General features: G+C 63.4%; 1 protein-coding gene and 1 long non-coding RNA gene across 7 annotated transcripts; one reads left to right on the top strand and one right to left on the bottom strand.

Moving 5' to 3' along the window:
* Window positions 1-1610: 1610 nt before the first annotated feature.
* Window positions 1611-7270, bottom strand: LOC118886445. Of its 5 annotated transcripts, none has more exons than XR_005017741.1 (4): window positions 7186-7270; window positions 6162-6271; window positions 5486-5519; window positions 3620-3837 (listed from the first exon to the last, which is right to left on the bottom strand). It is a non-coding gene; the product is annotated as an uncharacterized LOC118886445 (long non-coding RNA). The 5 variants fall into 5 exon arrangements; XR_005017740.1 differs by having other exon boundaries at window positions 5486-5516; XR_005017737.1 differs by lacking the exons at window positions 3620-3837; window positions 5486-5519 and adding an exon at window positions 1611-1653.
* On the top strand, window positions 2176-9017 carry RNF112 (ring finger protein 112). 2 transcript variants are annotated; one of them, XM_036836199.1, is made up of 15 exons: window positions 2176-2411; window positions 3774-3991; window positions 4141-4181; window positions 4680-4965; window positions 5087-5293; window positions 5412-5540; window positions 5697-5801; window positions 6227-6277; window positions 6544-6600; window positions 6679-6753; window positions 6860-6977; window positions 7219-7385; window positions 7461-7514; window positions 7635-7709; window positions 7845-9017. In XM_036836199.1, the coding sequence occupies exons 1-15, from the start codon at window positions 2336-2338 to the stop codon at window positions 8313-8315; spliced, it is 2130 nt and encodes a 709-aa protein (XP_036692094.1). In that variant the 5' UTR covers window positions 2176-2335; the 3' UTR covers window positions 8316-9017. The 2 variants fall into 2 exon arrangements, with proteins under 2 accessions (XP_036692094.1, XP_036692096.1); XM_036836201.1 differs by lacking the exon at window positions 2176-2411 and adding an exon at window positions 2583-2673.
* Window positions 9018-12705: the final 3688 nt, after the last annotated feature.

Raw genomic sequence — 12705 nt, 5'->3', positions numbered from 1 at the left:
CCGCCACCTCGGTCCCCGGACCCTGCCCTGCTCCCCAGCGCTGAGCCCAGCCCGGCCTCTGCACGGGCTGCTCCCCGTGCCTGGGACACCCACCCTCACCCAGCACCTTTCACGAAGGGGGTTAACTCCCACCCATCCTGCAAGACTGAGCCCCAGCGGCCCCAAGTCTGGGTGAGGCCCAGACTCGGGGCCTCACCCAGTTGGACGGTCGCCCCGCGCCCAAGCCTGTTTCCCAGCTGAAGATGCCAGGGCTGTCTCTGTGCTGTGGGAATCAGTGAAGGCAGCTCTTGGCAAGACATCGTGACCCTAAGTTGCTAAGCAGGTGCCGGATGGTTGTTCTATTATGAAAATTATTTCAGGAAGCCGGGGATGAACTGACGCTGGGGGCTCCGAACGGGAGGCTAGGGACTCGGGACTTTCCTGCTGCGATGGGAAGTCCCTGGCAGCTGGCAGGAGAGGGAGTGGAGCCAGGGTCAGGGTCAGGGTCAGGGTCCTGGGCAGCCACAGTGGGCCTGGCCTCGCCAGCGCCTGGACTGTGTCCTGCCCAGCCTAGGGTTCAGGGCTGGCCTGGGCGCCCCTCTGCTGACTGCCCCCCACCGGCTCTGAACACAGAGGTGGAAACTACACACCACGTGTAACCATGGCCAGCGGTGGGAGGTGGGGCGTGGAGGGGGCCTTTCAATCCCAGCGGCTGTCTCAGGGCAGGGCGGGGGCCACCTTGATGGGAGGGGACTGGTGGCCCTGGGAGGGACCATCCAGGAAGTAGAAACCTTGTCTTCTCTCCACAAAAGCAGGAATTCCACACCATGCTTGGCTTCAACTTGGTCTTTATTCGAAGCTAGAAGATGGCAGCCAAACAGGGCACCTCCCTCCAGCTCTGTCATCCCACGGCTCCGGGACCCGCTCCTCCTTCCCCCGACGCGGCCCGACCGGGTCTCTGATGTTCACACGAGGCGGCCTGGCACAGGCGCGCCTTGGTGAGGCCTGGGTGAGAGCAGGGGTGGAGGGTCCTGGGCATGAAGGCAGCTAAGTCTGGGGCTCAGCACACCTGACAGCACCCAGAGGCCTGTGGCTCGACAGGGCGGTGGCCTCCTGGGCCCAGTGAGAGAGCGCTGCGGGGCAGGGACTGGGGGTTGAGACCGCAGGCGGGGGGCCCGCGTGCCCCGGCCTCTCCTCCTTCACCTCTCCGGTCCCCCTGCCAGAAACGTTGTCCTCCCACCCGCCACACCTTTGCCTGCCACTCCTGTTCATCCTTCAGGCCCAGCCTCCCCACGTGTCCAGATCCGAGTGCCCTGCCTTGGCTCTGTGCTCACAGCCGCCTCTTTCCACAGCCCTCGGCAGAGAGCGTATCACTCAGGAGTCGTCTAGAGACCCTTCTTCCTCCCCTGCTCGACTGGAGGCACCCCAGGTGTTCACCAGCCTGTACTCAGGGCCAGCGTCCTGCCGGGTGTAACGTGCTCAGTAAATACCTGTCCTCTGGACGGAGAAGCGTAAGGACGGGTGACTGGATGGGCAGACACGCTGAAGGCTGATGGATGAGAAGACGGATGGGTACAGGGGTGGCTGGGTGGCTGGGTGGGGATTCCAGCACCGTCACTCACAGCTGTGTGACCTTGGAAAGAGACTTAACCTCTCTGGCCTCAGTTTCGTCATCTGTAAAATGAGAGTGAAACGGTACCTCCTCATAGGTTGTGAGGTTGAGGGTGAGTTCCTGTGCCTGTGGGTAAGAGGGTGTGTGTGTCCCTGTGAGCTCGAGTGTAAGTGTGCCCGAGCGTGAAGGCCTTGGTGCACACGCGAATGTGTTTGTGTCAGCATTCATGAGTGAGCATATGCATGTGTGCGGAGGTCTGTGTGCAGTTGTGAGTCTAAGTGTGGCGTGTCCACGTGTGTGCATGATTGTTTGGTGTCCACAGGCGAGGGAGGGCAGTGAAGGCACGTGTGCGCAGCGCAGGTGAGGGGGAGCGTGCCGACCGTGTGCGTGTGTGTGAATTGACGTGAAGGGCACGTGTGACGGTGTGTGTGCATGTGTATGTGTGTGTGCGTGTATATGTGTGCGTGCGTGTGCACCGGGGTCGGTGAAGCAGCTCCTGCCTGCATCCGGGGACCCAGAGTCACCCCAAACAGGCTCCCCGTCTGGAGACTGGATTTTTGGCTCCACCCCAGCCCCCTCCTCCCAGCCCAGAAGCTGGAACAGAGGTCAGGAGGTCAGGGGCTGGAGCCAGGCCACCAGGGGCCTGTCCCACAGTGGGACACGTGCCCTGAGGGCCGGGTGCCCAGGGAGTGTTGCCGGGGGAAGGCTGGGTGCCCGTCTGCTTTACCACATCTCTGCCTGGCGATGAGAAAACGGAGGCTCCCAGAGGACGGTCCCTTCCCGGGTCTCACGCTGGGACAGGGCAGGGGTCGGAGTGCACGTGAGTCAGGCGCCCAGGCTCTCTCCCCGCATCTGTCTGCCAGGGATGTGGGGCCGCGTGACCGAGGAAACCCACTTGGCCTCGAAGGAGAGCAGTGGACACGGCCCTGAACCCCGCCCAGTGAGGCTTTGCTCTCAACCCCTCGAGGGCTCGAGTCTCTGCTTTGATTAAGAGGCGCTCCGGTCCCCGGGAAGCAAGGCCCAGCCCGGGCTGCAGGGTCATCCCCACCTGCTGAGGGTGGTCTCGCCTGACCGCCTCCAGGGTAGGAGTCCCACCCCACCCCCCTGCGTCCTGGTTTAAGAATAACTCTTAACCCCCGGCAAGTGGCTTTCCATATGTAATCGTGACCCCTCAGAGCTCAGAGAAGTGAGAGGCAGCACCTGGGGCCCCGGCTCGCAGGGGTCAGCTGGGAGTTGAGCCGGCTCAGCCCGGCTCCAGAGCCCGTCACGGGTCAGGTCCACAAGCCACAGGCCACCTGAGGGCAAGATCACGTCCAGGCGGGAGGGGCGGCCCCTGAGCTGGGCCTGCGAGGGTCTCAGGAGGGATGGGGGCCCCACTGAGCGAAGGTGTGGAGGTGGGGGAGGGAGGGCTGCCGAGGAAGGTTCAGGCCCTCGGATGTGGACCAGGAACTTCGGCTTTCGATCCGATGGGAGTAGGGAGCCATGGCAGGTGTTTGAGCAGCAAGGGGTCGGCTGTGCCCAGGGGTCTGGGCTGGCAGCGAACTGGGGGGTGGATGGGAGGAGCCCGGGTGAGAGGCAGTTAGAAGGGCCAGGGGTAACTGTCACAAGCTTGAAGGAGGGTGAAAGTCACTGGAGGAGGAAGACACCAGGGGACACGCAGCCGACGTCAGAACAGCCCAGGGTGCTGAGGAAAGCCACAGCTGGGACAACCTGAGGGAGGGACGTGCAGGCCACAGGCAGTGGGGTGGCATCACGGGCCCCGCACTTGGCAGGTGCCCAGTACAGAGACCACCCATGGGAGGAAGGAGGCCATCGTGGCTCTAGGTCAGCACAGGTCATGCTCTCTCCCCGTTCCCACAGCCCTACCTTCTGCACCCCCTGCCCGGTGGTCCCGGAAGAACCCCGCAGGGCCAGCAGGGGCCGTGCCAGCCTAGTCCCGTGTCTACCGCGCACCCATGTGGCTTCCTCCCCATCCACCCTCCCCCTCCCTGTCCTTATCTTTCCCTCCCGTCTCCATGGCGACTCACCACCCCGGCTTGCCTGCATCCCAGCCTCTGCCAGGGATTCTGGGCCCGGCTCCGTCCCTCCCTCCGGAGCCCTGGTTCCCGCAGTCCTGTCTCCTCCCCCTGGGGTGAGTCCAGAGGCAGCCTCCTCTCTCCCGACTGTCACATCCATTTTCCAGCCCTGCCGACTTGTGTCCTCTGGGGAGACCCCCCCAGCCTCCACTGGCCACAGCTCCGCCAGCCCTTCCGGGAGGAAAGCCATCCTCAGCGCCGCCAAAGGTCTCCTGGGTGTCCTCCCTGCTCCCGGACCCTCTCCCGGACCCTCTCCCCACGCCAGCCTCCCATGCCGAGGTCTGCCTTGTCAGTCATTTCCTTTTGTCACCGGCTTGGCAAACAGGCGAGTCTTTGGTCCTGAGACCTGGGGGGTGGGGACTGGGTCTGCAGAGGGAGGATGGGGGCGCCTGGAATCCAGGATGAAGATAGAAGTCTGGATTCCCTTCTAAATAACATTTTTGGGATTTTTTTTCTCCCCAATTTCTCCCCAAGGAGAGAAAACAGAGCTTCATGGGCAACAGCAGGAACAGTTGGTAAGTGGCAGGTCCTGGCGGTGGGACTGGGGCCTGGAGGCCTGCCCCAGGGGAGGCAGCGCGAGGTTGGGGCTGCCAGGCTGTGGAGGGAGGGACGGGAAAATCAGGTGGGTGCTGCAGCGAGGCAGATGCCAGCTCAGAGCTGGAATCTTCCAAGAGCCACCTGCCGCCCCACGGGAGGCCTCTCCTTATGGTCCCCGCTGCCCGAGGGAGGTAGTAGAAGGGATCCCCTTGGGGTCTGGAGAGGTCAGTGGCCCCTGGAGGGACCCCTCCCCTCGCAGCAGGAGGCCATGGGGGAGGATTTCCGTGGGCGTCTGTGCCAGGCTCCGGGCAGGGTGCACCATCTTGTCTGTTCACCCCATCCTTCCCTCCTGGACCGTTAGAAACGGGGCAGACCCGGGCGGGAACTTGCCCACGACGGCTCCATCCAGGCTTCCCCGTCTCAGGCTCCCTCTGACTGCTGCTCTGGGGTCCCCGCGCCCCGCACACCGCCCCCAGGTCCCACGCACCGTTCCCCAAGTTGGAGCTGGGCCTGGGGTCCCGGCCTGTGGCGCCCCGGGAGCCGCCCGCCTGCTCCATCTGCCTGGAGAGGCCGCGCGAGCCCATCTCTCTGGACTGCGGCCACGACTTCTGCCCGCGGTGCTTCAGCACCCACCGTGTCCCCGGCTGCGGGCCGCCCTGCTGCCCCGAGTGCCGCAAGACCTGCAAGCAGAAGAAGGGCCTCCGGGGCCTGGGGGAGAGGATGCGGCTCCTGCCGCGGAGGCCGCTGCCCACCGCGCTGCAGGTGCGCAGGCCTCGTCCCCACCGGGGGCTTTGACCTCACACCGGGGTGTCCGGGAGGGAGGCGGGGCTCGGGTGGACGCGCCCGAGCCTGGGCGCTCAGGGAGCCCTGTCTCCGGGCCCAGGAGACCTGCGCGGTGAGGGCCGAGCCGCTGCTGCTGGTGCGCGTCAACGCCTCCGGGGGCCTCATCCTGAGGATGGGGGCCATCAACCGCTGCCTGAAGCACCCGCTGGCCAGGGACACCCCCGTCTGCCTCCTTGCTGTCCTGGGAGAGCGGTACTCAGGGAAGACCTTCCTCCTAAACCACCTGCTTCAGGGCCTGCCCGGCCTGGTGAGGGCGGGGCTGGGACGGGGGCTGGGGGCGGGGGGCTGGGGCAGGGACCCAGCCTGGCTTGGGGAGGGGAGGGGGCCAGATGGGCCAACGGCTGCTCTGCTTCTCTGCCCCACAGGAGCCCGGCGAGGGCGGCTGGCCGAGGGGAGGGGGCTCCGGGCAGGGCTTCCGGTGGGGAGCCAACAGCCTCACCAGGGGCCTCTGGATGTGGAGCCATCCCTTCCTGCTGGGGAAGGAGGGGAGGAAGGTGAGGGGGGAAGGGGCAGAGGAGTCCAGACCGGCTCACGGAGAAGGGAATCGGGCAGGAAAGCTCTGGGGGCCGGGACGAGAAGATGGGGCGGGCAGAGATACCTGGGGGGCGCGGCAGGCTGACCCCTCAGTGTGCACCCCTGCCTCCACACAGGTGGCCGTGTTCCTGGTGGACACGGGGGACGCCATGAGCCCTGAACTGAGCAGGGAAACGAGGACCCGGCTTTGCGCCCTCACCTCCATGCTGAGCTCCTACCAGGTGAGGCCCCCCAGCCCCTCTGCCTGCCCTGCTCTGCTCTCGCCACCCACACCAGGGCCATCCCAGCCCGGTCTGGCCCTCCAAGCCCCGGGGACTGTCCCCTTTATCCCAGAGGCTCCTGTGTCTGGGGTCCCCGCAGGTTCTGGGGGTGCCCCTGCAAGGGGGTGCCCACAGTCAGTGTGAAGGTCCTAGAGGTGGGTCGGAGATCCCTGGGGCAGCTGAAGGTCTGTGGACCGTTCCCCTGCCTGCCCTCCACCCCTCGCGGCCAGGCCAGCCCTGCCCTGCAGGCTGCCGGGGGACCCCCAGGCTGGTCGCTTGTCCATCCTGAGCCCCACGGTCTGCCTGGGGCTCCTTCCTCACCGGGGTCTTCCCAGTGTCTCTTTGCCTTCACAGACCCTCTTCCACCTTGTTCTCCTTGGTTCCAGATCCTCACGGCCTTCCAGGAGCTGAAGGATACAGACCTGGAATATCTGGAGGTGAGGAGACAGCTGCTCTTGGGGCTGCACCCTGTCCCTGCCCTGACCGTGAGGCCAGCGGTGCCTTTCAGCTCTGGCCCAGGATTTTGTGACCTGGAGCAGGACTGGGGGGCTGGGGGCAGAGGGTAAACCAGGACATGCCTGGTCGGGGAGAGGTAGGAGGGTCCTGGGGCCAGGAGCCGGAAGGGTGTCCTCCAGTGGCCCAGGGGGAGGGGAGGCACAGCCCTTGGAGTGGCCCAGCCATGACCCCTGTGCCCCGTCCCCAGATGTTTGTCCACGTGGCCGAGGTGATGGGCAGGCATTATGGGATGGTGCCAATCCAGGTGAGATGCCCGTTTCTGGACTCGTCACCCCAGACTCCGACACCCCGGCTGCTGCTATCAGCACCCCTTCTCTTCCAGCACCTGGACCTCTTAGTTCGTGACTCATCCCACCCCAGCAAGGCGGGGCAGGGGCATGTAGGCGACATCCTCAAGGTGAGGGAGGGGATGGGGCGGGGGTGTAGACGGGGCAGAAGGTCAGTTAGCCGGGGAGGGGTCCTGTCAGCGAGCCCGCTCAGAGCGCACCCCCACTCCTCTCTAGAAGTCGTCTGGCAAATACCCCAAGGTTCAGGGGCTGCTCCAAGGAAGGCGAGCCCGCTGCTGCCTCCTGCCAGCTCCCAGGAGGCGGTGGGCGAGCAAAGGCCACGGAAGCCCGGGAGGTGAGTGTCCCAGGAGCAAAGCCTCCCCAGCCTGCCCTCCTCCTCCCCCCCTCCTCCTCCCCCTCTTCCTCTCCTCCTCCCCGTCCTCCTCCCCCTCCTCCTTCTCCTCCTCCTTCTCCTCCTCCTTCTCCTCCTCCTTCTCCTCCCCCTCCTCCTCTCCTCCTCCTCTCCCGACACCCCTTACTCCTCCGAAGCCGGTCCTGCTTACCAGGCGCCTCTGCATGAGGACTCTCTTCCTCAGACACAGATGACGATACTGGCCACCTCCGCGCCTACGTGGCCGACGTGCTGAGCGCGGCCCCCCTGCACGCCAAGAGCCGCTGCCAGGGCTACTGGAGCGAGGGGCGCCCCGCGGCCCGGTGGGACAGACGCCTGCTCACGGGGCAGCAGCTGGCTCAGGAAATCAAGGTGTGAAAGCTCCCCGGAGCCCCAGGAGACCCACTGGCCCCCGCGCCCCCTGACCCCCCGACGCTGTCTCCGCAGAACCTCTCGGGCTGGATGGGCAGGACGGGGCCTGGGTGCGCCTCTCCGGATGAGGTATGGGGCTACGGGGAGGACGCGGGTGGGAGGCGGGCCGGGCGCCCCGAGATGGAGCGGGGGACGCGGCGGCGCCCGGCGGGGGAAAGGAGGGAGGCAGCCGGGTTCTGCCGTGGACAGATGGCTGCCCAGCTGCGCGACCTTCGGACGGTGGAAGCTGCCAAGAAGGAGTTTGAGGAGTACTTGCGGCAGCAGGTGAGCCTCGGGCCCCGGGAGGCCGGGCGCCCTGCAGAAGCGCGGCCGGTCTTTGGGCGGGGGTTGGGGTGGGCAGCGTCCGGTGGGAGGCACCTGGGCTCCAGGTCAGGGCCCCTTCTTTCTCGTCCATCACAGGACGTGGCCACCAAGCGCATATTCTCTGCGCTCCGGGTGCTGCCAGACACCATGCGGAACCTCCTGTCGGCCCAGAAGGACACGCTCCTGGCTCGGCACGGGGCGGCCTTGCTGTGCACGGGGAGGGAGCAGACCTTAGAGGCCCTGGAGGCCGAGCTGCAGGCCGAGGCCAAGGCCTTCATGGACTCCTACACCGTGCGCTTCTGCGGCCACCTGGCCGCCGTGGGCGGCGCCGTGGGCGCGGGGCTCATGGGCCTGGCGGGGGGCGTGGTGGGCGCCGGCATGGCCGCCGCGGCGCTGGCCGCAGAAGCGGGGATGGTGGCCGCAGGAGCTGCGGTGGGGGCCACGGGGGCGGCCGTGGTCGGGGGAGGCGTGGGTGCCGGGTTGGCGGCCACGGTGGGCTGCATGGAGAAGGAGGAGGACGAGGGAGTGCAGGAGGGGGACCGGGAGCCGCTGCTGCAGGAGGAGTGACCGCCCGCCAGATGCTCCAGGGAAGGAGAGCTGCCGGGGGGAGGGGAGGGATGGGGGCCCGCTGTTCCAAGGGCCCCTGTGTGCCACACCACCCTGGTTGAACGCCCCATCCGGGTGGTGACCGAGAATCGAGGAGGCCTCAGGGCCGGCGGCAGAGTGTGAGCCTGAACAGTCTGGGGCGTTTCTGTTGCAGACGACTGCTAACCTGCCTCTCTTCCCAGATAAACTGGGCCCCAGGGTCTCCCGCCAAGATTGGGGCCCACCCTCCCCGCCCTGGCTTATTTCCCGGGATGGTAGGGGGGCTGAGCGGGCGCCATTCTGGAAGTCCCCCCTTCAGAGACGGGAGCAGCCCCAGGACGGGTGACCTAGGTGTTCAAGATTGGGAGCCCTGATGAGAGGCTGGGGAAGGAACAGGAGGGGCCACTGGGCAAAGCCAAAGAGTCCAGGTGGTGCACGGTGGCCTAACCCCCTGAGTGGAGACTTTCCAAAGCTACCCCAGCAGGACGGGGGCCACCCCCTTCTCCCGCAGCCCCGGGGAGCCCACATGTGCACCGTGAATGGGGTTCCCTTACGTGTCCCTCGTGGTTGTGCCCTTTGTCCAGCCTGGTCAGTGCCCACGTTCTTTGTGGAATGCCATCCCAGCAACGGGTCAAAAGCCAAAGAAGAACACCTGTAGTTGTATTCTGAGCTACATCGACAGCCCTCATAGCAGATTCTATGAAAGTCCTGGGGGGACACATCCATGGAACATTCTCGTCCCCCTCAGCCTAGGGGAGACACCTCCATCCATGTTAGCAGGAGACCTGGATGCAGCCCCCAGGAGGACAGGAAAGCCCCACAAGGAAGGCTTCTAGGCTATTAAACTGCAAAGGATTAATGGGCGCATCATACGAAAAATAAAATGTGTGTGCGTGAGTGTCCGCTTCCCAGTAAATTATTGAAACATCTCCTGAATCAGCCTACCCGGGGCTTTGGGGTCGGGCGGTGAGCCAGGGCTCTCCGTGACGGGGACCTGTGGACAGGAAGAGGGACCGAAATTCTAGAGATGTGGGATCCGAGCGCAGGAGGGCTCAGGCCAGAGGCTGAGGGCACGGCCATCTGCGCAGGCTTGTCCACTAGGACTTGGGGTCCTGCTCCCCTGGTCTCTCCTGCCTCAGCTGACCCCGTGAGAGGTTGCCACCTGGCATCTGTCCCAGCAGAAGGAGAGGCTGGAGGTTGATGGGGGGTGGCTGGGGAGCCGGAAGCAGGAGGGGCCCGGACCACTCCCACGGGCTAGCCGCCGGGCAAGCACCTGCGGCTCTGCCCCGACCCCAGGTCGCCATCTCAGCATTACAGATGCAAACCCAGGGAGGGGAAGTCTCAGCTGATGCCGCCCAGCTGGCTGATGGCAGAAGGGGAGCCTCGAACTCCCGATCCCCCAGATGGTGTCCCCCGCAGGGTCAGTTGTGCTGAAATTGAGACGCTCCCCTCCAGGTCCAGCTCTGGGAAGCCGTGTCAGGAGACAGAGGCAGAAGGACGTGGTCTGGGACACACGGGTCAGCAGTAGAAGCTACAGCCCACAAGCTGGGGACAAAATAACGATGCAGAGAAATCCCAAAGCCAGGCTGGGGATGGGTGGGGTGGAGACGGAGGGCTGAGGGTGACTGTTGAACTTCTGGGGTTGAGGTTAGAGGTGGGGACAGGGCCCAGACTTTGTGTGTTTGGAAGCATCTCTCTGGGTTGTTCCCTTGCCATCTGGCGGACACATGAGCTATAGAAGCTCCCAGACTTTGGGGCTGGCAGGCTCAGGAATGTGGCGGAGCCTCAGAGGAGCCGGGGAGGGGGAGGGTGCTGTCGAGCTAGAGCCCGCACCCCACCCCCGCTGCTGGCGCTGGAAGGGGCTGCAGTGCGCTGCTTCCCCTGCTCTGGACAGAAGGGGAGACTGGCCCGGCGGGCGAGTGCTCTGCAGAGGCCAGAGGAGCCATATTAAGTAGTATTTGTCTTGTGCCTTACAGCTCTCAAAGCACCTTCCCAAACAGCACCTCCCTAAAGCCTGGAAACCACCCCGTGCAGTACATCGAGTACCCGTTTTTAACAGAAGCTCAGAGAAATGATGTGTCTCCATTGAAAAAAACTAGGCAGGGGTGAGCCGGGACTTGAACACACGGTCTCTGATGCCAAATTCCTTGCTCGGGTGAGCCGTCACCCCACAGCCTCCCAGATCCCGAGAACAGGCCTCTGGGTCCCAAACCTGATGCTTCCGACACTGGTTCTGTAGTTCACGAGAGCCCAGGTGACTGTGCCGAGGCCTTGCAGCCCGGCTGGTGGCTCTCCTCTCTGGCGAAGGTCACAGACTCCAAGGTCCGGGTTAGAGATCTGGTGACTTAGCCTGTGGTTCCTGCTTCTGAGGCCTCCGTGGCACTGAAAATGGCAGTGACACGATGCAAGGGAAGCTGCATCCTTAGCCCCGCCATGGGCTGAAGTGTATCACCCCTGCCCCCTTCCCCCCCCACCCCATGCCCCAGTTCATATGTCGAAATCCTAGTGCCCAATGTGATGGGACTAGGGGGTGGGACCTTTGGGAGGTAATTAGGTCTTGAGGGTGCAGCCCTTGTGTATGGGATTAGTGCCCTTGTTAGAGATTAGAGACCCCACAGAGCCCACTACCCTCTTCCACGTGTGAGGACCCAGCTGGCTATGCACCAGAAAGTGGGCCCTCACCAGCCACTACAGCACGTCTGCTGTCCCCATAATCTTGGACTTCCAACCTCCTGACCCATGAGAAATAAATGTTGTTGTTTACAAGCTGCCCCATCTGTGGATTTTGTTACAGCAACCCTGACAGAGGGAGAATTTACAAATAGTTTTCTCTAGGAAAAGTCCTAAGAAAAAGGAGGGGGAAGAAAAGATCTCTTTCCTTTTAATAACAAGGGAAAATTCAATCTTATTTTTATTTACCCTCACAATTTTCCCTTTTGTTGCTATTTTATTTTATGAATTTATTTATTTATTTGTTTGTTTGTTTTTGGCTGCATTGGGTCTTTGTTGCTGTGTGTGGGCTTTCTCTAGTTGCGTCGAGCAAGGGCTACTCTTCGTTGCGGTGCACGAGCTTCTCATTGTGGTGGCTTCTCTTGCGGAGCACAGGCTCTAGGCGCACGGGCTTCAGTAGTTGTGGCTCACGGGCTGTACAGCGCAGGCTCAGTAGTTGTGACGCACGGGCTTAGTTGCTCCGTGGCATGTGGGATCTTCCCGGACCAGGGCTTGAACCTGTGTCCCCGGCATTGGCAGGCAGATTCCTGACCACTGCACCACCAAGGAAGCCCCTGTTGCTATTTTATAGTATTGTGATAGGCTGGGACCTGGGACTCTACTGGAGAGCTTGCACCTGGATAAAGGTCTCCTCGAGCAGCAGATACAGAGAATCTGCACCGGACTAAAAATAACTGTATGCATGCTCAGCTGGGGGCAATTCTGAGCAATAAGATACAAAAAGGCCACAAACCAACTGCCAGTGCTGAGGTGCCGGGAGCAAAAGCAGGGAACTGCGCATGCACCCTGCACACGGCACCAGCAAGGGGGTGGGCAGCCCACCTGAGCCGCCCCTCCGGCCCCGCCCCCCACCCCATTTACGGGACCAGCCCGCCCACCTAGGGAGCAGCACCTGTTACTTGTTCTCGCTCCCTCCTGCTGCAGCACAAGCGCCAGTAAAGCCTTGTCTGAGTTCCTCGTCTGGCCGCTTATCAATTTCTATTGATTTAAGAGTCCAAGGACCCGGGTCAGTATCATACTTTGTGATGACTCTGGCGGGAAGTCCTTGGGGCCTTTTACAGCCCCCCCAGGAGAGGATGTAGGCCCCTCCGGGACCACCAAACGCAGCTTCCCTGCGGGTGATGAGCAGCGGCCTAGACCTCTTGCTTCAGCTTCTCCGCGTTTGGTAAGTCCGCCTTCGTCACCCCGAGGGCCTCAGCACCCTTACTCAGGCATCGCTTCCCCCTCCCCTTGGTCCCTTCCCTCTCCTGATCTCTCTACTTCTCTTCTCTCTGCCCTCTCCTCCTTCTGTCCTCTCCTTCCGAGCGAACGGATGTTGGGCAGCTACAGCATCCCTCCTCTCAGCTGTGAGACCTGCTCCCTCTGGCTGGCAGCAGTCACCTTGACAGGTGACAAACAGGTGGGAGATGTACAACCGGCTGGTTTCTGGGCTCGAGCACCCCTGGGGGCAGTGGACGGGGTGCTTGGCCGTTTCTGGCTGCAGATTGACTGGTGCCTGAATAGACACCCGCAGGGGCGGGTTGAAACAGCAACCTCTGTCTCCCTTTCTCTTTTTCAGTGTTTTCTGTCCCTCCTCTTTCCCTCTCCCTTGGTCCTCACACCTACGCTCCCGTGCGTTTCATCTTGGAGACTTCCTCTTAGG

The sequence above is a fragment of the Balaenoptera musculus genome, chromosome 20 (assembly GCF_009873245.2).
Source record: "Balaenoptera musculus isolate JJ_BM4_2016_0621 chromosome 20, mBalMus1.pri.v3, whole genome shotgun sequence".
NCBI classification, from domain to species: Eukaryota; Metazoa; Chordata; class Mammalia; order Artiodactyla; family Balaenopteridae; genus Balaenoptera; species Balaenoptera musculus.
The sequence above is the reverse complement of the archived record's forward strand: the minus strand, read 5'-3'. Positions and strand labels throughout refer to the sequence as shown.